A 27,170-nucleotide genomic window follows, 5' to 3' on the forward strand; every position below is an offset into this window, starting at 1 on the left:
GGCTGAGATGGGTAACCATCTTATGCCTTAGGTGGCAATATATAAACTGAAAGTAGTGTTCAAATTAACAGAGCAGCAATAAAGGCTAGTTAATATAATGTGATTAATAAATTATATGGGACGTTCTATAAAATAGACATGCTTGAGTTTGGTGTTTGGTGTTATTACAATTGTTGTGCATTGTTTTTTTTTTTGTTTTTTTTTGTCAGATGTAAGTCAATGAATAATATTTGAATTATTACTCAACAACTATCTAACTGTTTAAATTACAGTTGGAACCAAAGTCCCACGGGGATAAGAAAAATCCAAAATATTGCAGATGCGATGTCAAATTAATTAGATGTAATCCATTAAATCATAATATCAGATCGATAAGAAGGAGGTGTAATGCAAGATTTATTGAAGCGGCAGCAGAAAAACGTTGGCAGTCACAGCGTGTGAGTGGCAAGCATATCGATGGCCGGATTATTCCCCCCCCCCTAAAAAAAGGAAATTGTTTGTAAGCAGAATGTTTTACAGCTGTTTCTGGGGTGAAGAGATTGACATGACAAGCAGGGATCAATGTCTGAGTAAAAGAAACCACCAGAAGAGTAGAATAGCGCAGTCTAAACATTCACAGGAAGGGTGTTTGGATTCACACCATGTTTGTTATGCAATGCAAGATTTGAACAGTAAAATGTAGAATTTTTTTCAATAATTTCCCACAATGTTGTAGAGGACAGGGTTGTTTCAAAGAGAAACTGGCAAATAGTGATGTAAAGCTTTAAATGATGTTTTGGAGAAGTCAAAAAGAAGTCCTTAGTCACCTGCACTCAGAGAGGAGCACCAAATATTTGCCACAAAGCGTTTATTCCCCAGCTGAAAGTGCCAGGGGTTCCTCTGAAAACGCAAAGCAGATTACTTTGTGCTGCAGCTCCATGCAAATTTGCTCGCCGTCTAGGGTGACGGGATGAAATAGCAGATGGTCCGAATGAAGTGTTGTCAGTATATGAAAAGACAGATGTATATTTCTCACCCTAAATGTCCACAGACGAACATTTTCTGATCTTTATTGGCTGATGTGAGAGAAAGTTTCCACAGGCGCTGCGGTATACTGGTTGATGTGAGAGAAACAGCCAAGTCTCACACCAACTCTTTGCTCTGTGTTAATCTCCAAAACTGTATCCTTCACCCGGAGTCTTGACTTTAAGGGATACGTCTAACAAATACTGGACAAAAACAGGCTGGCAAATGTTTGCGATAAGCAAACTTCAAACTGCAACTTCAGCAATCGATCTGTCGACTACTTCCAGGTATCAAATCTGCACGCCAAAGCGACTTGAAACGGTTAGAACACGAGAAAAGAATATTTGACATAGTTTTCAAGCTCGACACATACAGCGCATGCAGTACATATCCCCCCAAAAATCCTTCCACTTCATGTTTTCAGGAGAGGAATATTGGATTTTCTGCAAATTCTGCATGTTTATACTATTTTTGTATTTTTTACATCCTTTTTTTTTAATGTTTGTTTAATTTTTCCATATTCTATTCTATTCTATTCTATTCTATTCTATTCTATTCTATTCTATTCTATTCTATTCAACCCTGATTTGTCGAGCTACTTAGAGGTGTTAGAACATAGGATGGGCCACCTCATATAATCACCTTCTAAACACAATTGCTTTGTTAAAAAATATTATTTTTTTTAATTTTTTCTCCCGAAATTAAACTCCCTATTCAACATACAGCACAGTTTTTTTGTGTTTTCTGGACAACTTGAAAAAAATGATTGAGGCAATACATTTAAGAAGGCTATGATATTCAGAAAAAAACTGAAACCTTGACACAAAGTAGCTTAAATCTCCAGAAGGATTATGGGATGAAGAAAAAGATTGTGATCTTTTTGTGGTCGTTATTCAAGGCTATATTTAAAAGCAACCACCTGTTTCCTTCACAATATTCTGTCCTTGGTTTACATATCATCCACTCTTTCTTCTTCTCCCTCAGTGACATCAGAATAGATGATCACTTTATGATTAACACTCCATGAGCCTTAAATTAAACAGGAGGAAGAGGGTCTCGTGTCAGAGGAACTTTGACCTTCATAGTTAAATGTCTTTAAACATCTAGGAAATAAGATTCAAATAAGCCCAACCCCACCATTCAATTTTTCTTTTTAACATGTTTTTTTTTCATGTTAACAAGCAAGAAACCTGTCCACGGAGACCCCATGCACACCTCTCTCCCTCTCACAGGTTGCACATTTCTCCAAGTCAGTTACCTAAAGCTGCTCACTAATGACCAATTGGATGCTTCTCTCTTGTGTTCTTTCCACTCTATTCTGAGCTTGGTTGCCCCCCCACAGAGATTGCACACACACACACACACACACACACACACACACATACACACACTCACACACAAAGAGGTGTTCATAGAAAGGTACTGTTGAGCAGGCTCCTTAGTCCCACTAGCAATTTACCGGACCTGGTCAGCCTAATTATAAGGCAGTCCATGCTCCTCTTATGACATGTGTGCCAGAACATACATGTACATGTGCTCTGGGGTGAAACGGCTCAGGTGTTAGATTGGCTGCCGTGTTGCTGCAGCCCTCTGCTAACTGCATTGGAGTCTGCGTACAAGTGGAGGAGTGAGGGCTGTACTAAGAGCACTTTTAGTGCTTGCCAGATCAAAAAAGGAGCACGATGCAAACACCATCCATTCAAATTTCTTCTTGTAGAATATGAGATGCACATCGAACATGCACTCACACACACACACACACACACACACACGCATGCACACATGCACGCAAGCATAACACATGCACGCACATATGAAGATGTAAACAGTCTCAATGGTATGATGTTTCTCACGCAATGAGGTCTGTTACCCAGGGGCCATCATTAGCTCTTTTACATAAATGTTTTTCCTGAGGACAAACATCAGAGGCCAAGGTCTCCATAGCAAAAGTTGCTATAACTTCACCACCTTATGGCATGTGTGTGTGTCTGTGTGTGTGTGTGTGTGTGTGTGTGTGTGTGTGTAACTCAGGTGGGTGGGTTTCGTATCACAGAGAGCCATGTGCGTCGTTCAGGGATGGATTGACACCTGAAGAAAAATAGCTGCAGGTCTAATCAATTTGAATGTCCTCCCCTGAGAATCGTGTGTGTGTGCAAGCGTGTGTGTGTGCGTGTGTGCATGTGTGTGTTTATTTGTCAGGTGAGAAGACCAGCAAGCATCAGCAGCATTTCAGTCCAGTCAGCAGTGATCTTGCCAGCCCCTGCATGGCCAGACTCATGAATAGATCAGTACACGATGAGCCTGTATGTGTGCTTGTGTGTGTCCATGTATGTATATACATAAATGTTAAAGAAAATGTCACACAAAAAAAAAGAAAACTCTGATATTATCCACTCACCTCATCTCCAGGTGATGTTTTTCCAGTCCATGAAACTGGCAAAACGGCTCAAGACAAATGATAAAATAACCCTTTGCCCTGTTTGTTTGACTCGATCCAGATGTGAATTTCATAGCACGGGTATGCATGATGACTAAATAAGGAAACTACAGTAAAACAGTAAATTGCCATGACCTCATGTGCCATTGCTTCCCATTAGTGACTTAACAATACCAACCGAAAACCCGAAAACTAAAAAGGCACAGAAAAAAAAAATTCAAAGAACATTTATTTTTTCAAGAACATTTAAAATCTTCATAGCCTTCACTAACCGGTTGAATCACTGGCTTTGTAGTCACACTGCATCAACACAACAACAAAAGCAACGCACTTTCTTTTCCAGTCTTTCTCTCTGAAGGTAACACACGCTTAATCGAATTGCTACTGCAGGGAAGCTGTCCCTGAAAATATTGTTAGCCTTGTCTTTTCGCTTTGTAAAATGAATAATCATTAAATACTTCATAACATTAGCATAATGTTACCGCCGAGTGTGCAAGTGCTGCCAGTTTTTCATTCTCTGGTCATGTCACAGACTCTTGGTAAGAATGAATTTCTCCGAACTCCTCATCATAATAAAACATAATAGCGTGAGACGGAAGGCATATTAAAATTGAACGCCGAATATGGAAAGCTGTGTAATCCCCTTTGAACTACCTGGGCCTCGTCAGGGTAACTGTCAAGGGTCATTTGAAAAACAGAAAAAAAAAACAACAAACAAAAAATCTTCACTGCAATATCAGCAAGCAGTTTTTGCATTATTGCTGCATGACACCTATGTGTGTATATATATAAAAATCAGGAAGAAAAAATTTTGTACAAGTATATAGAAGTATATGCTTATATATTCAGTACAGCTGAATATATAGTTCTGGGTTATTACACTAGTTAGTTTTGGATATAGGTATGGGTCATTACACAGAAAAAATGAATACACATTGACCAGGTATTTCACACAACTAAGGAATTTCGGGTTTGGTTGACATTTACAACTTGCACTGCCATGGAGGTAAACAATGACTGGGCAAAAAAAAAGTTCAACATCTGTTTAAGTAATTAGAAGGTAATCTGCATGGCTAATGTAATTAGCAAAGTAGTGCAAAAATTAGGTAATAAGATAAATGGAATAGTGTATAAAGTGATGGTCTGATATTATTGTAAGTGTGTGACAAGGTATGTAAGTTGCTGTTGGGAACTATGCATTAATTGCTTGTAAGAAAAAAGCTGTTAGATTAGATTCAATGTTATTGTCATTACTGATGTACAAGTACAGGGCAAGCATATGCAGTATAGCACCTAACCAAAAGTGCAAAAAAGCAGCAGGTGCAGATACAATAAATATATGAACAGTACGTGTATCGGGTAGAATATTGTAGCACGTCATAAATGATGGGGTTTATGATGATGCTTGTTTTCTGTGTGATTTTGGGGTTGTTGGGAATTTTGTGGGCGTGGTTTCGGGTGCAAAGAATTCTGTTGTTTTTTTTTATTAATAATTTACAGGTGATTTACAGATCGGGTACTATGAAAATATTATACAAATGATATGTACTTTTAATGTATATTTTTGGGTCCTATGTCTGGTAGTGATGGCATATTGCAAAGACCATAACAAAGAGGATAACTAAAGGCCAACATCACGGCAGGTGACCAGTAACCAGTGTATAAGTCATTGAGTCCAAGGAGGTCTGTAAGAGTGTTATGAATGAAAAAAAGGACTTCCAAGAGCAATATGAGTAGATGTGTCACAGTGAGTTTTATATGCACAATGAAACTGTGTGAGCTTGAAAGAGATGCGATGATCATGTATCATCTTTACCCACACAGGAACTACCTTAAAGACAACATCTGTCCTTGAATGTAAAACAGAGACAGGTAGTAAACTGAGTGGCTGAGAGGGAATCTGTGAGTGCAAGTTCTGTGGATGGATTGATGTTGTAAAAGTGCAAGTGCTGGGATCCAGTCTCTGTCGCAAGTCCCTTCTTTTTTAATCTCAGGTCTTGTTCCAAATCCAAATAGTGAATTGTGTTTCTGCAATAATAAATACTATTTAACCATGTTGTCCAAATTTGCAAAGTCAGATTAAATATTCAGATTTAATCTGATTAAATAGTCCAACTTTAGACTTTAATATGCCAAAAGATGTGGAGGGATTTTTTTTCTCAATGAAAACCCACCAAGTTGGTTTCCATGTGTTAAACTGAATGCTCCAGGCCAACTTTAATTTTGCACAATTTACATTTTTGAACCAGTCCTCACAATTTTATAATGTATCATTATTTTACTCACCGTTCTTTATGAGCTATTGTTCAGGAACTTTCGCCTTAGTATAAGCTTTAGCCTAAGGAAGTGTGGATTCAAAGTTTATAAGAAAGAAATATTGAATGTCTCTACAGCTTCCTGCCCCCCCCCGCGTGATCCCTCAAAAAATAGATGGCTTTCTTTGAATAATTTTTGTTGTGTACCTGAATATCTTTTTTGCCAATGAACACTTCACTGAACAAAACAGATATGAAGGATCTTGTTTTTGATGCAGATGAAACCTGTGATGAAGCCAGTCCAACAAAATATACAAATTAAAAAAAACAACAAATGTATTGTTATACATTTTTTAGAACACCACAATATATAATATATATCATAATCGTGTCCAACAGCAATGATTTATCACACCATCAAGTTGTGTTATTTATATTTAAATGTTTGATATCATCACCTTTTCAAAAAATATTAGCAGGTCATTTTTTTCAAGTTTTGCAGAACATACTAACAACTGAGCCATATGTTGAATAAGAAGGTGAAATGGGCTCTTATTTTCTGACACATGCAATTATTTCCTGAAGGTGACAATCTGATAAGAATGACAAGCAAAAAGTTCCATGGTTCAATTCTCACATGTTGCTTTTCTGCGTGTAGTATCGGAAGTGTCGGATTCCTCCCACAATCCAAAAAGCATGCAGTAAGTTCATTAGAGACCCTAAAATGCCCTAAAATGTGTGAACAAGAATGAGTGGTTGTTTATCTCTTTACACCCTGTGATCGAATGGCGACCGGTCCAGGGTGAACCCCCCCTTTTGCCCAATCACAGCTGTAATAGGATCCAGCACCCCTGTGATCCTGAGTGCAGGATAAGCAGTGGAGACAATGAATGAATGAATGAATGCATGCTTGAAAGAGAATAAGAACTATAAAAATTGCCACAGATGGTGTGTGACTGACCACAGGTGATGAAACTGACTGTCAAGACAAGATGTAATTTCGTCGTGAAAGCTGGTGGCAGCTGCTTTTTAAAGAGTAACAACTCAACAAATCCTCATAATATCTAGTTCAGTGCAGTGGTGAAATTCAATGTTTTTACATCAACTTTTTACCTCAAAGTCGAAGTTGGAATAAGAATTGCACTTCAACAATAATTTAATGATTATTTCAGGGGTGTCAAACTCAAAGCCTGCTGGCCGCATCAGGCAAACAATCTGGCTCGTATAATCCAGGTTTCAGGGGTGAACTGAACTATAGGTACATTAACAGCAGTTAATATTTCATGATTTTAGCCGTCCAACCCATTTGAGAATAGATTTTCCTCAATGTGGCCCCTGAGTTAAAATGAGTTTGACACCCTTGGTTTTTTTGATGTTTTGGATTTGAAACCGATGTTTGTGTTTGCTGCGTTCTGACTGTTTTGTTTGGTAAACAGCCGAACATCACGATAAGCAATTGGATGGACCCGCTAATGAAACACCATAACATTTGTAGCTTTTGCATCCTCCACCCCTCCTCCATTCATTGTGACGGCCATGGTGGACACTCAGATGTTACATCATCTGTCAATATTCACTCTTTAGTAGAGTCAAGCCTTGGCTTGTGAATGCCCCCAATCATGAACAAATCGACCTACAAACAGAGTTTCCAATCAAATTTTGCCTTGAGCTGCGTACAAGCCTCCATGCACAAATACACAAACATACAAACTCACAGTCTTTCCTCATTATTTATATCGTTCATCATCGTGCTCTCCTGTTAAAACACTTTTTGTGCTTTTTTTTATAGTAAATTATCCCTCGTTGCGGCTCCCAAATAAGTTACGAATGCTAGTGGTGTAACAAAGGAGTTAATAATTAGAGTCGATCTGAAGACGGAAATAATAGCCAAACATGAGTGTAGTGCTGGGGTTACTGATCCTGGCAAACACTACGACATGGCTAAATCAACCGTCTTTACAATCCCGAGGAACGAAGACACGCTAAAGATGGCTGATGTGGCTAAAGGGATGACTAGGTTAACAAACAGTTATTGTTAGTTTGGATTAATGACAGACATCTTGCTGGCGATAGCGTTACTGAGGGTCTCAAATGCGAAGGCTTTACTTTTGTTTTAGTGAAGGAAACCCCATGTACAAGTGCTGGCAAGAACATAAACAACAAAAACACAGAAAAAATTAGGCTTAACTTAAATTCCCTTTTTTTTTTCCACAAATAAACCCATACAAAAGGTTTCAAAAGAGTACAATATGTTTTGGGGTCAGAGAACGGATCAATGGGATTTACATTGATTTCAATGTCATAAATGGGTCAGAAAAACTAATTTGATTAGTAAGCAGAGTCGCTACTGTTACTACTGTGTAGACCGATTTATGTGGTTTCATTTTTCTTTTAGCACACAAACATCACAATCCATCCATAAACTCTACCAACATTGAGATGACATGTTTTCTCATTTCTACCTTTCTGCGCACTAACCACTAACCACTGTTTTGACAGCAGGTGTTCTAAAGATGATTGAGAGCTCACTCCTCTCAAGTGTTTCTTCCAGAGCCTCAAAAAAAGCAGTAATCAAACCAATTTGCGGCAATTCCTTACTGAACAACCACAATCAAACCGGCCACTTCTCAGGCAAATCATTGAAAAACAGGAAAATATCCATCCTGACACTTCATGTTCCAGTTCAAGGCCTCTGCGTTTAGATTATGAAAATGACAACCAAAGAAAACTTGTCTTGGATGACACCCTAAGCTGTCTTTTACATTTCCAAATCCTTCCTACTCTCATTCATAGACAAAACCCCAAAATACATCTATAATTGAGATAGTCATTCCCTTCAATACAAAATAATTGTATTGTCTTTGCTCCCAAGGATTCATCTAATCCTGCAAAATGTTATCAAATTACATGACAAACTGAAATCTGAATATGGATCGAGATGTTTTACATTGAAATCGGGAGATATTATCACTGAACGACGCACACTCCTGTATTACCATATCAAAAGAAAGGCTGACCAAACGTACTGGCTGATGCCGCAATAAAATGGTCAACAAGATCACCTCCAGCAATTAGGGTTTTATTGTCTTGCTTTTAAGAATTGCATTCTGATAACAACAAAACACAACATACAGGGGATATTACTGAACCAGGTTTAAATCCGGAGCTACCCATTTATATCAACAAACTACCCATAATGTATCTTTAAACCTAATACGACGATGGACCTCACATAATTTAGAATCTTTTGATTCATACAGAGTATTTTTCTAGGACTGCTTTTCATTATACTTAAGCTATGCAATAATTACATCTTCTACTCCAGTCATTCCATTAATTTCTTTGGACAGACAAAAGTTTGATGAACTGCCTAAATATTAATTAATCTTACGGTTGTCATTAATTTACTTTGGCCGGATTGTTTCAAGTCTGAAAATGAGTGACTATTTATTCAAACGACTGTGAAATAATTAATGTAATATCTTTTAATAAACACACTGAAATGAACATGCATAAGTCAATCAAATCTCTGGAATTTAATTCCACCTCCATTTCTGCAGTATCAGGGGGAAAAAAACAAAAAACAAAAAAAAAAAACTACATATTTTAAATACAGATGTGACTGTATTTTGAGCTTATCGTAAAGTTTTCAAACTCGCCTTGGACTGACTTATATCACTTAAGCACGACTAGCTTTTGCACAGTTCCTTTGGATCCAAGAAAGACTTTATTATACTTTGCACATATGCTATATCCTACCTATGAGGTGTAAACATACTTTATTGAATAAAATCAGTAGGGTTTCTCACCGGCCCTTCCAGGGCTGCTCCAGGGCAGAAACCTGCGGCTTTGCCTGTATCAACCCATGTTGTTCCCAACACACAGAGCATCTGTATCACTGAGAGTTGCATTAGATTTTTCTCCAGTTGATCCACATATGTGCAAATGGAATTGGAAATGTGAAATATATAAGAAAAGCCTCTTAATTAAATATCCATCATTTTAAACATGGCAGCATTGCAAACCATCACCACTGTAGAAATAAACTGAATTTTTGTAATTAGGGTATGCGATTGGTTCAGAGTGCCCCTGGGCGAGGCACGGAAAAGTTCGAAGACGCATAGTAAGAGGGAGGACATAAAATAATGTTAGCCCTGTTCTTTTAAATTTGCCATCTTTGTTTTACAACATACTTTGAGTTCAAGCGCTATTAATGTGCTCTGACATCGATTTTGCTGAACAATTCTGCCAAACAAATACTATTCATCAGTGAAGTTCATCAAGCCCTTCACGAAAATACTTTTCTACTCTTCTTCATCTCTTTTCATCCACTTAATCTCTTTTTCTGATCGCAATTAAGTCTGCAAAGCTGGGAGATTCGTCTTGCTGTCTACAGTAAGCATATACTGCATTCCTCTGCCTCCGTGGCTCCCTCTCCCCAGGCTCAGTCTTAGTTCAAATATCAAATATTAATCAAGGCCGGTTGAGGAGCAATTGATCAGCTGTCCCTTATTTGATTTGCTTGCTTCCCTCAGCAAAAATGCTGTTTGCACCTGGAGTTGTTCTCTCAGTGTGTACTCAGGTATAAGTTGTTTTATTCCTTTTTCTCAAATCTTTTCTTTATACTTTTGAGCACCACTACTGTTTCTCATTATCATGTCTTTAGTCAATATTAAAGCTATGACATCTTTATTCAAAACCTTTTTCTCACTAGACCATTCCAATTCGGGCCAGTGAGCACACATCTGGGTTAACCTCGACTTATTCTTTCCACCTACTCATGGTTAAGGTCCTGCAAGGGCTTTAGCAATTCTCTGTGGACCCAAATAATTTAAATTCATAGTTGCCAACCACTTAATGCCATGATTTATTTTCTTTAACTGCTTATCCTCTCCAAAGGGTCATGGGGCACATCCTAACAGGCACTAAGAAGGAATTGGGGTCAGACCCCGTCTGAGATGAGGGTACATTCAGGAGGATCTTACAACCTGTTGACCCTTTTTTGATTGCTGTAGCATCACTGGATTTTTTTTAAGGAAGCGTTGAATCCCAAAAATCCAGTCACAGCTTTAAATCCAGTACACGATGACTGGACTAATGAAGACCCGTTCTTTAACACATTGTTCCAGGATATCGTCATCAAGGCCAATGCAGGCACAATATAGCAAGCATTGCAGCTGGAAAATAAAGAGAACTTGAAAATAATGCATAAGGTACAAACAGTTCTTCTATTACAACCACCACTGCTACTATTACTATTAGCAGTGGTAGAAAGGCAATCATTTTGGAGGCAAAGTATTCTGAAACAGGAGTTCTTTCACAAATACAGAAGAATAGCCAAGCTCAGGAGCTGATCTTTGGGGATGGTTTTAGTTTGTTGTTCCTGTATTTTCATTATTTTGGGTGGCCATGGGTCACTTAGTGAAGCAGTTGTCATACCTATCAGAACGTTGGTGATTTGATTCCTGGCGCCACTCATCTGCACATCAAAAAATCCCTGGGCAAGACACTGAAACCTAGATCTATGTATATAGATGTGTTCTCTGTGGGCAATTGGATGATAAAGGTGCAAAGGAGTTTAGAATGTGTACTTTTGACTGTATTTAAGTCTGGTGGAAAAACTACAACACATTTTACAATTATACACGCACACATCTGATAGTGCAACTAATGTTAATATAACTGCACATTAGGGGTGGGCCATTTTGAGATGAAATCATATTACTGTAATTGGGTTACGTAGCTACTTGTCAAGGAAGAATATATCAATTTATTTTAATTTGGTCTCCCAGCCAGTGAAATTAGAAAAGGTCATGCTAAAGAAAAAGAAGATGAACTCTCAGCCTCAACAGAACCTTCAGTGGCACATTAGTCTACGCCAGGCTCATTTGGCAAACGCTCAGTAGCTGAAAAAGTTCATATGTCTCTGCCAATGCAGAGATATTAATACTGATATCATATGAGCAGCTCGTGCAGGAAGACCACATGTTAGCTGAAACAACTGGATACCATTTGGACAAAGTACATCATAGTAATCTATACATGCCATTATGAAGGCATGTTAGAGGACTTTGGCTGCCAAATTCAATAAACTGGGTTGTATATCCTGTGACATGCAACCGTGAATATAAGACAGAGGTTCTTATCTGAGTCTGAGATATTGTGCAGCCTTTGAGATTCATGGAGAAATCCGAGAAAAGAGACGTAAATGTAGCTGAGTCAAGGAGAATATTTCAGTCCTGTGAGCTTGAAAGTTCCGGACGCCATTGCATAACCATTGACTGACTTCTGACTGGCAAGTCTCTAATTTAACCAGCTGGGAGGGATCCTCAACTCTTAGAGAGGGATCAGGTCAACCTCTTCAACCTCAGAGTTCCTCATGAAAGACATCAATCTAGATTTGGATTTGCTTTTAAAAAAGTTTCTGTGAAGTTAGTGAGAGCTGCTCCTGCTGTCTTCAATACTCATTGGCGAAGACAGCACAAACTGCCCGGCATGCTCAAGGGCTACCAATGAAGAATGTCTGGATGTCTTAATTTGCAAGAAGAATCCAGAATGCTATGGTTACTGAGGTTGGATACATTTACCCGACTCATCCTAAAGGAACTGAGACACAAAAGAATCAGCCTTTGCGTGAACAACACAAGCGTTAACGCTGTGATTGAATTGTGCTATGTTGAAAATGAAGACTCTCTCTTGAGCCCCTGTGCCTAATGTTGGAATCTCAATTTATTCTTCTTCCCCTTTTGGCTTTTCCCTTCAGGGGTCTCCACTGCGAATCAACCTCCTCCATCTAGCCCTATTCTCTGTATCCTCCTCTCTCACACTAACTACCTTTATATCCTATCTCACTACGTCCATAAATGTTGTCCATAAAGTCTCAACAATGACTCAAAATGTCTTGAATTCTGATTTATTCTATTTTGAGGCAGAGAGAGAAATGTTTGGGTGAAACATTATAACCTAATTTAATGATTAATATCAGACTTAATCAGGATTTTCTGTCATAATACATAAGAATATTTTTTGTGGTCCTAAAGAGCCCTACTCTACTTGCCACTGACTGAAAAACTGTCTCCGACTCAAAGGAAAATACTTTGTAAAACCTGAAAGAGCCTCGCTAATCCATTCACTATATTTTATTGATAGATCTTGGGTCAGCATTTTAAATTATGACACTATATCTATACATCCCAATCAGCCTTGACAGTGCTTTGTGTGCACTGTTGTGTATGCTCAGTATACTAATTCAGCATACACAGAAATATCTGTTGGTAGTTCACAGACTCCAGTTGTCTCGCTTGCCAAATGACAGCCATTAAATGTGCTAAAGAAAGCTGATACCTTATACTGAGATTACAGACCTGCTGTAACCTCAGTACAAGCTGAATTAAACCTTTGCGAGCTGATCATTCGTTAACAAGCCAGAACAGAAAGAATAAACTCCTGCCAGTTGAGCAGATGTGCTTCCTTGAATTGATTTCCCAACAGCACACCTAGAACTGTTTGGGGCTGTTTGAGGACCGGCTGGTGGAGACAATCATACTGCACTTTTCAATGTGTGTGTGTGTGTGTGTGTGTGTGTGTGTGTGTGATAATCAAAATCAGTACATTGTGGGACAAGCCTGCTTGTTTACATTCGTTTAACACAATGGCATCACATCCCAGGGACGTGTCATCACATCAATGGATGTACCCAAACAGGGACCTGAGCTGCGAGCCCCACCTCCCAGCCAGTCATAGCCAGTCACCCTGGTTAGTATGCTAGGTAAAAAATTAAAACAGAATTGACATAATGGCTGATTTTAAATATTCATATTCACATTCACTGAAGGGTTATTTCCCTCCACATTTAGACATTCTGGTTTTTTTTTTTAAAATACTGAGCAAAAAAAAATAAAAAATTTCAAGTTCAAATATCTATCTTATTGTCAGAAATACAGAACATTGTCAGATCATTTTGAAAAAAGACACTTCCAGATAAGAACAACAAAAAAGATGTAAAAGAAAGCTGAAATATAGCAATATATGTAGTCTGAGGGCTTGGAAGGAAAGAGGTTGAAGTGGAAAAGCGACTCTCATACTCACATATATATTTATTAATTTAATTATAATTTATTAATCTATCTAATTATTCCTCAAATTAACCCATCATGGATGAACCATAAGCAGTTGGCAGCCGCTTAGCAGCGCCATGGGAGCTAATTGGGGTTCAATGTCTTGTCAACAACACTTCAACAGGTTTGAGGGAGCACGGGAAAATTGTCAGATCCTGTCCCATTCTACCTCCCCACTATGTATGGGTGGATCCTACGTGTTCGTTGATGAAGCATTATGAGAAGATATTTAGGCTTCAATCAGTATTTAATTCAGCAGTCAAAATAAAGTAAACAGAGCTCAGGCTTCAATCTTCTATTCCCTGACAAGCAACAAAGTGTGTCAGTTCACAAAATCTGACTGGCTATGTTTCCCTGACCCAGTGTTTTTATAATACAAAGAATCAAACGTGCAGTTGTACGTGTCTTCATCTCATTGGTCATTGACATTTGTTATGTTCTTCTCCCAGGTTGGCCTGTCATTACCTGACTCCTGACGTCTTTTGGGTTCCTCAGAGGAGCTGGAACTCAAAAGTCATGTTCACAGTACACACACACCTCAGTACCTACTTGTTTATTTTTCGAGTTGTTATCCATTTCTCTACAATCATGTTCTTTTACATGAGGCCCTTTAATGCGGTCAAGTATGACAGTTTCCAACGTGCAATGCACGCTCTTTTATCTGTACTTCTCCAGCCTGAGCTGCCCGTGCAAATTATATTGTTTTGGTTGAGGCCCCATTGCGCAGCCGATGCGCTTCTGTTCTCTGACCTCTTTGTGCATTTAATACGGCTTTTGCGATTTGGCTTAATGAATATTATCGTAATAATTTGCTAATGACTAATTGTGTGTTTATAATGATTAAGCATGAATGTAAAGCTCTAAACCTCTAAATATAAAGCATAAAGTATATGAAGTTAAGCAGTGAGGAGGCTATCACTGGACATCAGGATCAATCATCCTTAGACTGCGTATAGGAGGAAGATGAAGAAAGATGATTAACAGCTCTGATCCCCCTTTTTTGCTCTCAGCCTGATTTAAAGATTGACTTTTCCATTTTAGTGTGTTTCTTTGGGAATCATTGCTTTTACATTGGAGTGTGTTTGCGTTGCCCCCTCACATTTTGCCCAGCTGAGGTAAAAAGTTAGAAGGAAATGCCGGTTGTTTACAATCATCCTTTTTAATTGCGCTTTGGGGTTATTATTTTAGCAGGCAGTTGATTTTGCTCATTGAGGCAGGTTTTTAAATGTGTTGTGATTTTTTTTTTTGAGTAAATGGAGCATCAGATAGTGACTGAGTAAAAAATAAGGCTTTTGTGATCCCCATATACCTCTCAGCAACACCTCTACTCATCAAAATAAATCATTCTGCGTTCCTTTCAGGCTTATATCATGCTCCTCTTTTACTAGTCGTTAGGTTTCTCATCCTTCTGCTGCTATCATTTCCACCACTTTTTTTTTTTTTTCCACTCATGTCCTCTTTTCTTTAAATCTAGCCATTTTCCTTCCTCAGGTCTTCATTAAAACTTGATGGAGATCAGTGAGGCCAATAATCTTCAGGCACCATGAACAACCCTGCATGAAATCAATAGGTTTCTGGAGGGAAAAATACCCCACAAAGAGAATAAGGGGGGTTGGGGAAAGGCCTGGTTTATTAAATATTAAACAGTGCCTCTCTAGGGAGGGAGGAAGAGTTGGGTTGATGCAGTGTCTGACCCAATTAGCATCTCCTGTTCACCTGCCAGGCTCCAGCTGTGGCTCCACTCTGACTTTTACTTGTTACGACAAGCCTGTTCTAGGACAGTCGCACTCTTCAGGAGCGTTATCCCTGCTGTCTTCTACACTAATCATGACATGACGCGTCTGTTCTCGTCACACCCTCGAAGAGGGCCATCTTAGCTCTGCGAATTATCTGTCACTACCATTTCTGAGATGATCTCCCTCACCGTGAGGGTCTCCTCTCAACAAGTCGTGATGTGCTACCTTTGGGACCACCCTGATCTTTTGTTCCATTGTATCCCATAATGTTTCCAGCCCGGACATTTTCAACCTCTTTTGGATCACCTAATAATCTGTGAACTTTTCTTTACCTTTTTTTTTACCTGAAGAAAGGTGTAAATTTCACCTTACAAATAAGTTTTTTGTGCTGGAGGGCATGTCAAATCATAGAGAAGCCAGTGATTGCAATGATCAGCATTCACTGAAAAATCATAAAAATTCTGAGCTTCACTCTGCACTTCAGGAAAATCATTTTGTTCGTTGTGTTCGAGGAAGATTTATCTTATGAGCTTCAATTTGAACCCTGAGTCCTGAGTCGAGTCTGAGGTCTGTCCAGAATTTTGTTTAAAAGGGATAATGCTTATTAGCAAAATATAATGTCAACTATAGGAGCCATCAATAATCTATCTAAGGCGTCTGTAAGGTCTCACCGTGGTCCAGAAGATCAGATGCGTGCTTTGGAATTTTGATGGGCAGTTTATATTATTCTGATGTTAATTCTTTCAGGGACTGGTAGCCAATAAAGTGATCCAAGGGAAGAAGAGTTTGTGCTGAGATTTTTAGTTCCTGCCAAAACCCTGGCAGCCACTATCTAAATCGATTAAAGTCGTCTAATTGCTGACTTAGACAGACTTGTTGGCAGGTCATTATAGTAATCCAGTTTGCTGAAGACAAAGCTATGAACAAGATTCTCCAGATCGTGCTGCACCACAGTGTGGACTCTAATCCTTGAGGTATTGGAAAAAAGACGGAGAAAAATTGATTCTGTCACTGATTTCTGTGACTGCTGAAATTCATGTGTAAATGAAGAATCATTTTCCTTGTAAGTGACGCACGAAAGGTAAATATTGAACAGTCGACAAGTTGGTGATCGAATTGGCAGGTGGAGGAGTAAGGACAGGTTTTAAAATGTTTAGTTTGGGGTAATTGAACTATGGATAAAATGAAAACGAATAACTATTTTGTACAAATGCTTGGCCTGTTTGTCCCAATTCAGTGTCTTAGTTTAAAATTCATTTTTCATTCTCTCATGTAACTCCACTGTTACCGAGACCACTTTACCTGATGTATCCAGTTATGAATTTGTCTCAGAGCTGATTAACTTTCTACCGTATGATAAATATTCATACCAGTCGAGTGATTTTACTTAAGAGAATCAGTAAAGACGTAGGCCTGATTTTTGATGGATGTGATTTTGAATTTGGAAATATTTCAAGGGCTCTATTTCGCCCCCTCCCCTCGGTCATTCATATACATGCGATGGTAACTGCTCCAACTTTGTAATTCATCAGACTGGTTGTCTTTGGTTTGCACTGCCCTTAATCAATCAGGAGCTCTGGGATGAATGAGTATCGAGATGAATTGTGGTAGAAGAAAGGCAGGGATGAGCAACAGATGGCAAAAGAAAGACACTGCCAAAGCCTTTTGCCGCACCTCTTTTTTTCTCCCCCTACTCTCCATCACTCAAGTGACGAGACTGCATAGGAATAATACCGCTTTGTCACTTTGAAAACATGCATTCAAAAAAAAAAAGGTTCTGCCAATCATTCACTGAGGGTTTAAAAAGAATTACAGCTGGTGATTTGCTTATTTGGCTGTCTCTGTTTCCGGAAATCAAAATTCAGAAAGAGCATATATACAGTATTTTTTTAAATCACATTTTGATGTGGATTGCATGCAGAAACTTTTTTGGTCATCCTTTTTCCACTTTTTTATGTAATTCTGACTGTAAATTGTATAAACAGGTGAATGGAGCTTTTTTGTAATTACTTGGTTGTGAACTCATTTGAAGCCTTAGTTTTTTTTTTATTTTTAACGTCACTAACTTGGTTAACTTTGTTAGATTAGACTGTAGAGTATGAAAGAGCAAAGGTTTGGTTATGGCTATACTTGTGGGGTGACATGTATGGTGTCCTGCCTTAAGGAAAAGTCATAGGTTTATCACTTGGATGAATGCGTCTTGTATTGAAACAGTTGACTACCCTCATAGAGGCTGTGGAAGACTAGTTTAAATTTTCCTTTTTGCTGTAAATTACCACCTCCATGGTCCTCAGTCGGATAAAGGTGGAGTGCCCTCTTCGGGCCGGGGGATGAGCACCAGCCCTAAATGGAGGAGTTTCAAGTATCTCAGTGTCTCTGAGGGAGAAAATGGAGCAGGAGATTGAAAGGTGCAGAGTCCGCTGTAATGCAGACTCTGTATCGGTCCGAAGAAGGAGCTGAGCCAAAAGGCGAGCTGTCGATTTATCGGTTGATCTACGTTCCCACCCTCACCTATGGCGACAAGCTGTGGGTAGTGACTGAAACAAAGAGATCATGAACACAGGTGGCCAAAATTAATTTCCCTCTCAGGGTGTCTGGGTTTTCCTTTAGAGAAAGGGCGAGGAGCTCGGTCATCCTTAGGGGCTCAGAGCAGAGCTGCCGGTCCTTTGCATAGATGGGAGCCAGATGAGATGGTTTGGGGATCTGGACAGGATGCCTCCGAACACCTGGTGAGATGTTTCGGGCAAGTCCCACCCGCAGGAGGTCTTGGGGACCCACGGCAAGGTGGAGGGACTATGTCTCTCACCTGGCCTGGAACGCCGTGGGATTCACCACGAAGAGCTTGTCTACATTGCCAGCGAAAGGGAAGTCTTGGTCTCCCTGCTTCAGCTGTTGCCCCTGCGACCTCAACCTGAATAAGCAGCAGAATGTTAAATGTAAGAATGAATGGATGGATGAAAAAATGCGTCGGGTTCTATTGGGACTGATTAGGTATGTTGCCATCTCGTAGTAGCTTTTCAAGAAACAGCAACTTTTGGCATTTGCAAAGATCGGTGCGTTCGCTCAGACACAAGAAGAAATGATTTTGTTCTAAATCTTTCCCGTACGAGCCCTTTTCATTTTGCTGAGAAAGGAGTGTATTAGGGGAGACTGAATAATCTCGATCCCAGGTAGAATTTATGCGTAGACCGAAAATGTGTGGCAGTATAATCTCCTCTATGTATGACTCTTTACCACTGTTTGATTTCCTCTCAGGTCTTTATTCAAATCCATTTGCCTCTCCTTAAAAGATGAGAAAGGATCAGTGTCCTCAAACAGAGGTCCCTTTATGTCACGAGAGATCCTTCCCATCTGCAGTGTAAAAAAAAAAAAACAAAAGCCTCCGTCGCCATTCTTCCAGCCCCCTGTAAATGGTGGCACGGCACCAAAATAAATGAATGATTGCAAATAATTATTTCAAAACACATATACCAAAACACTCATCTCTCTTGTTGTTTGAAGATTTTCGCCCCCTTAAATCTGATTCAACAAACAGCTTTGGGCTTTGGTGAGTTGCTCTAAATAGCTATGTAAAAACTAAATGACTTGTGAGACTGCCTCATTGAGGCTGTGTCTTAATGAATGCAGCATGCACTTTAGCATCTTACTTTAAAATCCAGCAAGTCTGGTTTCTCAAGTTTCCTATATGGAAGGAAGTGGTTTCTGAAAAAGGTTGCCTAACTGTATATTTTTTTGGCCTGACAGGATGCAATTAAATTATTCACGGTGGTTTTGCAAAGTTGTTCCTGTTTCATACACAACAAATTTCCAGCCCTCAAAAAATGGATAGGATTTAGCCCCTGATGTGATTCACAGCATTCTATTTTTCAATCAAAATGCCTATATGCTCCTTAAACATATTTTTTGCCCTCATCGGCTCCTTTCTTAATAAAGCAGGGAGATCCGTTTCACATTTCTGCAGAAAAAAAGCAAAAGGTCGTACCCTGTGTAAAAACCTTTTGAATGTGTACAGAATGGTCACTACAGGGTCCTGCAAACCCGCTCTTTGTTGAATTGAAACCAGCGGTGGTTCTGTTCAGGCCTCCTGAATGCATCAGAACCGTCGACAGGAACCATGGTCATCTTTCATCCCCCGTCAAAAGAGGTGATATTCAATTCTGTTTCGTGAGATTCGGTGAACGGATCACTTCTGTGCTGAGCTGCGGTTAATACTCCGATTAAAAATACAGCTCTTTTTATGTTTATAAGAAATTGAAAAAGTATTTGCAGCTTTTATAACGAATCAGCCAGTCCATGTTGGAGTTTGTTGCAAAGTTTTATCGCTCGTTTTGCAACCTTCTTCAGTTTGGAGCGGTCTAAACTGGCGGACCTTCATTCGTTATCTGCACTGCTCATCTAGAATACAGGGTTAAAGGGTGCTGGGGGGGGGGGTTAAGGGGCAAAGGGTGGGGTTCACCTTAGATCCTGCAAATCAATGAATGGGACGGATACGGGATAAGAAGAAGGTGCTTAACCAGAAAAGGTTAGAAATTCACGTTTTTGGACCACCAGGTCATCAGTTTGATTCCTGTCCAGCAAAAAAGGGGGAGATGGGGTTGGGAGGTGAGTTGAGGACGTTGGTTCTCACCACTGAGATGTCCTTGAGGAAGGTCCTGAACCCCTTTCGCTTTCAGTGGAACTCCTTTTTGACAGCAGATTTGACAGGGGCTTTGCTCAGGGGGCCTCTTGTTTTGAACATAGTTAGACCTTTTAGTGTAATCAGGATAAGATGAAAAGAGAATTACAATTTCTTTTCTTTGACTAGATGTCCTTTGTGATCGGAGAGGTTATTTTCAAGCGTAACAATCCGCCCAGCAGAAATTAAACCCAACAGTCTCATAGTGAACAGTTTGAACCATTTGTTTTCATCTGCCGTAACAGGAGTTAGAGTTAATATTATGCAGGTTTATTTGGATAACTGGGCCCCACAAGATGACAGACAAGTAAGGAGTCACACGATCAGCTGACGAAATGAGGTGCGAAAAAAAAAATACCATGGCAAGTTGAGATTTCATCAAAAGCAACTTGTCTGAGGAGATGACGAACTCTGTGTTTGGATGGACATTGAAATGTCTCCTTGGGATTTTGATTAACGTTTATTTCTCGGGTAATCAGTCCAAAGTCACCGCTTGGGTTTTAGGTGCTCTGGCTTGAAGTGTATTCTCACAGTAGACACATAACACCCTGGAATCTGTCTTCAATCCAAAATCTGTTTTGTCTCTCTCCTTTCTAAAGTGCGCATTGTAATTCATGTCACTTCGCTTCAAGATCTTTGAACCTATTGAGAACCGACAGTAGGCAACTTGTCTCACTTTTTATTCCAAAACAAGTCCTGATACACACTGGCAGCTGGCGTGATGCTGCGGTGGCAGTGTGTCTCAAAACAGGTTTGTTTTTGTTTTGTGGTGGTGGTTCTTGGATTTTCGTTCACTTTGAGCTTCGTTCTTTGAAGTCCCATTTGTTTGAAAGTTCAATTAATAGATAAATCTCTCTATTTTTTATACACCCACAAAGGTAGTCATTAACACTATTAGACAGATAGATTGATTGGTTGATTGATTGGATGGTACATAGATAGAGTGGTTGGTAAGCTTATACTGTTATCATTTTCATAAAAATATTTTTACTATAAATCTGACCACCTTACAGAAGTTCCACATTTAATCAACTCCACCAATAAAGTCTTTATCCAGCAACTAAAGATGAGCATGAAGCCACGGTTAAAATGTAGTGATATATAACAATATATCACTCAGTGCTTTCCCCAGCCTGCTATACATTCATCGCTGAGAGTCAAATATTGGTGTATAGATATATATTAATCAATATATTGGGGGTTTTCCCAACTTGTCGATGGACTGAGCAAACACATTTCGGTTACTCTTAAACGAGATCATATGTATCGCTGCTTTGAACTCGGCCTAATCGCCGAGTATAAAGAGATATGTTGACTGTACGTTCTTATACCGGCTCAGGGAGACTTGTGCTGTCTCAGCTTTGATATAAACAATCGATCAGCTGCTGACTTTAAACACTGGGAGAGTGAAAGGGAGAGGATTGAAGAGGGACAGACTGTAGGTCTGTGGATATGATGGATAATCCCCCACCTATCCGTCCATCATGGAAACAAACAACTGCTTGGACAGCCGTGTCAGTCTCTGCACAGATGCTCTTTTTTTACACTTGACACTTATAAAGGACATGCATTTCTTGACAAACACTGCACTGATCTTTCTATATAAAACTGCTTCATATTTCATGTTACAAATCAGGTTCAATTTTAAACTTATCTTTTCTCTATGTTTTCATCTATGACTTGAAACTTGATGTTTTTAACCAAACCTGTGTGCTTTCCAGCGCCGAGCCCTTGCCCTGTTGCCGCAGTGTCAACCAGAAGGTGTCACTCCATCTATAAGGGTTTTGCTCAATGTCTGATGGCTCTGGGTGACAGTTTGACGGACAGCGCCCGCAAGGATGAGGACACGCACGAGATACACTCTATCTGCAGGTCAGTTCATTTACACCCTAGGTGTTTTGTATGAGGTCCAAGCTTATGCTTATGGTTTGTTTGTCCATTTGTTCTCCTCATGCCAATATCTCTGAGCTGCTTTGAGGGACATCATCAATATTGCAGAGATATTCCTGTGCAGAGATAGTCCCCTCCTGCAAGCACAACCTTCTTCTTTAGATTTCCCAAACACCCAAACTATCAAAAAGTGACCGATTTTATATCATTGGATTATTATATTATAAAAGTTTCAGTGGGTGCAGATATCAACTTGGATGAACTGAAAGGTCAAGTTCAGAGCACATTGTGCTAAAGTTGTTTTTCATGAATTATTCTTTCAAGTCTTTTTACATTTTGGGTCAAAATAAATTATTTTTTCTTGTGGTTTTCACAATTTGCTTAGAGAAAAAATAGCATACATTATAGATGCATGGCCTCCATGGCCCCGCCCTTCTTGCTGGCGTTAAATAGCTTTGTTTTGATTTTGTAAATGTTTTTTAAATGATAAACCAACCCATCTTGGTCTTTTTACACTCCAAGAAATATTTGCAGACACCCAACTCATTTATTGTTGGACCTCTGTAATTCCAATCTTACAGGATAGCCTTTATAAAGGCTTTCTAATTTGACTTTATGAGTCAAAAATCACTGATGCATTGGTGTTTAACTTTAAATGAAACAAATATTTGTGCCTTTTTAGCCACCATCTATCCCTTAACTTATAAGTAATGAATAGATGAATAGTCCGGTCTAAATTTGTTACTTTTAGGTTCAGGATACAGGTTTTGTTAGATCCCACAACCAGACAAATTGATATATAAGGATGATGTTTACATAGATGTTTAGGCTTATCTTGCAGAAGAGTTACCCGGGAACAAAATCGAGTTCGACCTCTCTTTATTTTACCTAAGTGCCGGACTGGTCAAAGTCGCAGAGCGTCCCTGGCTCTCTTTCTCTTGTTCTCCACTTTCCTTATTGTCACCATTTCATCTAACTACATCCTGTATCCATCCGTCATTCCTCCCACTCGCTCTGTCATCCCCGCTCACCGCTCTATTTATACATACCTCTGTCATCCATCTTCTGGTGAAGTTGTATCCTCTCAACCAGGGAAAAGATCCATTAAAGTGTGAAGGGTCTTAGAATAGGATCGCTGATCTGAACACCGTTTCCATTTAGCTATATTTGTACAATATCTGAAGATAGTGAACACAACAGAGGGCGGACAGAGTTAGATTATATTTTAACGGAGGGAAATGTGAATAGCACACATTTTTCAACTGATTATGAATGAGGCACTTGTGGGAACTTCTTGTGTAAGTGTAACAGGGGCCAATGGGAGGAAAACTTGTGAGAATCCTTAAGAGATGGGTTACCAGCCAGAAATGGTTCCAATGGGCTTTAGCCTTGGACCACACTTGGGGTACGTAATGAAAGTAAATGAGTAATTCTAGATTCGCAAATTTGTATCTGTTAAGGACTTAGCTGGTAACCATAAAGTACCGCTATATTATGAACTACAATTCTGCGGATAATCAGCAAGAAATGGAATTAAACGATGCCTCGTACCTGGGGGCTCTCACTTAATTGACATCTGAATTCTGATTAATATTTAAAAAAGGCATCTGAATGGCACGATATTCTTTTTTTTTCCTGAAATCACCCGGGCCTAATATGCAGTGACATGTACTTTTGATATAATATATTTATCTAATCTGGCACCACAGTTTATAATTACTAGTCTTGCAATACAGGAAAGGGTAATATGAGAGTTATTGGCACAAGACTTGATTAGAAACACCTTGGTAATGCTCAGGAAGCTTACTGAAGGTGTCTTCTTCATTACAAAAGTATGCTTAAAGGGAGAGGACCTTTGGAGATAATCATCCAAATTGCATGGTATAATATAATGATTTACTAGAATGAAAACAACTAAAAAAGCAGGCCTTTGGTGATATTGGACCGCAGACATTTCATCTTATGAAGAACGCTTACTTATTGTTGTGAAATATTAAAACGTCAGGGTAAAACTAATGACTGAAACTGCTGATGTACATGAGCGTGGTATCTTTAGGTTATCTTTGAGTAACATCATTTCTGTCAGAATTGAAATTTTACATTGGATACTGCGAGAGCAGTGTATTCATCACACTAGTGACATTAAGCTTTTTAACTCAGCAACAAATAACGCTGGTAAAAATAACCCACTGTGTGAATTTATATACTGTTTGCTTTGCTTGTTTGACCAAGCTCTTATTTTTCTTAATTTTACTCAAATTCAGAAAGAGCCAAGTCCCTACCTTGACTGCCTGCTGAGGGACCGATCTGTACGCTCTCCCATTGAGTCTCTGTTTACGATTGTAGAGATTATGTTTCGCAACAGCAGTTTTACAATTCCGCCTCAGTTTCTATGGGTTATTTTTAAAAAGGGAAACCGGATCTAGGAGTTACATGTGTTATAATGTTGTCTGCAAGTATGTGAAGTCTGTTCTCCTGTCACTCACTTCCATATGCATTGTTTGCACACACATTTAGACAAATGACAAAACCCTGCAGACCCTCGCTCCCTGCTTCTTCACAGATCCCCCACCACCGAGTGTCCTGCCCTGTCATTGGCGGTAAATGTTTGCTGCTGTTTACTGGTGTTCACCACAGATGTGGATGTGCATTATATTTAGGAGTATGATGGCAAAAACAAAACAAACTTAAAAAATAAATCAATGAATAACATAATGCTGTCATCATCACTCAGATGTTGATTCTGCATATGTGTCTTGCTTTCGAGGCTCTAAAATGCCAAGAATTTAAATTGAAATTAGTGACAGACCCAATCTGATTGTTGTGATGTAACACTGAACTTGAGTGGATGTAAACATGAATGGATTTTGTCTGGATTAAAATAGCATCTTCATTTCATTATGAGCCTTCGCACGCGTTTGTGTGTGTGTGTGTGTGTGTGTGTGTGTGTGTGTGTGTGTGTGAGTGTTCAGACAAATACGTGTCATCATGGCCCTGCACTCCAGCCGTGCACTGTACACTATTGTTGAGTATCTTCTATTCCTTGAGGTACCAATTAAACTACTAATCCTGCAACCCGGCCACTTTAATTTAATGTGCACGTGTCTTTTCACAGGGACAGAACACACTCGCACGCAACCCCCCCCACTACCCCCTACCCCCACCACACACACACAAACACTAAAATACACTTTTCCTCAATCTGCACCCTCACCTCACGTCTTTCTTCTATGTAACATTGTCCCTTCACTTTCCCTTCCTATGTCTTTGTTCGCTTTATCTCCTACCTCAATTTTTTCTCTTCTTCCTTTTGACTTTCTTCCATCATTTCCTCTGTTGCTTTAGCACTTCTATCTGAAGCAACTAATGAGGGAGAAGCATGGCGTCCCCCCTGAAGATCCCAAGCACATGTGCTCTCTTGCTCTCCCTCTCTCTCTCTTTCTCACACACACACACACACACACACATACACACACACGGTTAAGTGTAAAAACTGAATAGGAAGCCGATGATTTGCATCTAGGCCAAGGCTCCACTATTGTCAGACCCATCCCAGGAGCGCACTACTGCTTTTATTCTTCTTATTCACAGCGGGCAGCAAAGAGATCCAATCATTCACAACGGATCTGATAGGTGAGGTGAAAATATTTACGGCCAAAAAGGCAGAAGAACGAAGCACAATAGAATTAATCAGTAACCTTTGGAAAACCCAAGAGACGCACACATTAAAACACATCAGAACAAGGCAAAGCTCAGGAGTGTATACATTATTCTCGGCACTGATAACTAGAAAATTGCTTTCCTATATTATTATATTTGGAAAATAGTCCTGACAAATAGTTGGATTTGGACTGCGTATCCCGTTTTTGCATCAGGTCTGTGTTGTATCTGCCGCATCCCTGGCAGCTCCCGGTTGCTTAGCTGGTGCATTCAGAAGGAAAGTATTTCAGTGTCTTCACACCGCGCACGCACATGCTTTTCTTTTAACGGAGGCACCGGGAGTGTTGATATTTATTTTCCAGAATTCATTGAAATGCCGACAAACTTTGCAGGTTCAGCGTTACTTTAACCGTCAAAAAAAAAAGGCTCCAATAAGATGACACATGGCTGCAGAAAGAATAACTCTTTGGCTGCACTAACCACTTAACATGTCCAAAGATTATTCACGGCTATAGCAGCAAAGCCAGATTTCAAATAAAATAAATCTATAACAAGTTCTGGGGCGGCGAAGTTGTGTGTGGAAAGTTGGGCAGTAGAATACCATGTGAAAGGGGGATTTTACTTTAATCAGTCCAGGTGGGCAGAGGATACAGATGCAGAGGGAAGTCAACTGGGTATTTGTGGACTTCCAAGAATAACAGAAGGCTCATATATGAGCACTGACAGCTTTGGAAGTCCAGTCAAAGAATGTCTCACTGGCAGTTTCATGTTCAAATATTCAATGGCAGAAAACAGTTGCACTTGAAACTGCTGATGTCTGCTGAATTACTGCAGCCGCTCTTGATAAAGTAGACAATAGTGTTGAGTGTTTTCACTTAATTTTTTTTTTCTGAGGCTCTTCAGTCACATATAATTGAAGAAAAAAAAAGACAGACAAAAACTGAGAATGAGCAATAAAATCAACAGTGAAAGAAAGTCTAGACAGATGACAGAATATAGGAATTGCAATTCTGACAAGGAGAAAATGATACGCTCTTCTAATTTTTGGCTGGTAAATGTCTCAAGGTAGAGCGTGGCTTTTATGAATGCAATTAAGAAGTCCTTCTGCTCGTAAAGTAAACAAAAGTACTAAAATGGTATTCGACATCTGTTTTTGAGTTAAATTTGTTCTAGTTCAATGTAAAGTCCTCTTTTACTCTTGGCATTTATGTCCGATGAATAACATTTAAGATTCAGTTCAGATGTGCGTGATCTTACAAATCCTGCTTGTGAGCGCATCTTTGAAATCCAACATTTAATAATCTTAGAGAAAAAGTATTTTTTTTGTAAGGGATAAAAATGGTCTTTTGGTATCAAATACACTTTTGACTGGAGGGTGATTTATGGTTTACCTTT

At 39.3% G+C, this 27,170-nt stretch overlaps 1 protein-coding gene across 2 annotated transcripts in view; it reads left to right on the top strand.

Moving 5' to 3' along the window:
• Positions 1-27,170, top strand: part of nrn1la (neuritin 1-like a) — a 68,277-nt gene that overhangs the window by 32,353 nt on the left and 8,754 nt on the right. For both annotated transcript variants that reach the window (XM_086163581.1, XM_086163580.1), the window contains exon 2: positions 21,947-22,097. In XM_086163581.1, the coding sequence (XP_086019707.1) occupies positions 21,947-22,097 (151 nt within the window). The remainder of the gene's footprint in view (positions 1-21,946; positions 22,098-27,170) is intronic.

This window comes from Fistularia commersonii, chromosome 17 (genome assembly GCF_037954325.1).
Source record: "Fistularia commersonii isolate RoL2024-O1a breed Wild chromosome 17, RoL_Fcom_v1.0, whole genome shotgun sequence".
Classification (NCBI taxonomy): Eukaryota; Metazoa; Chordata; class Actinopteri; order Syngnathiformes; family Fistulariidae; genus Fistularia; species Fistularia commersonii.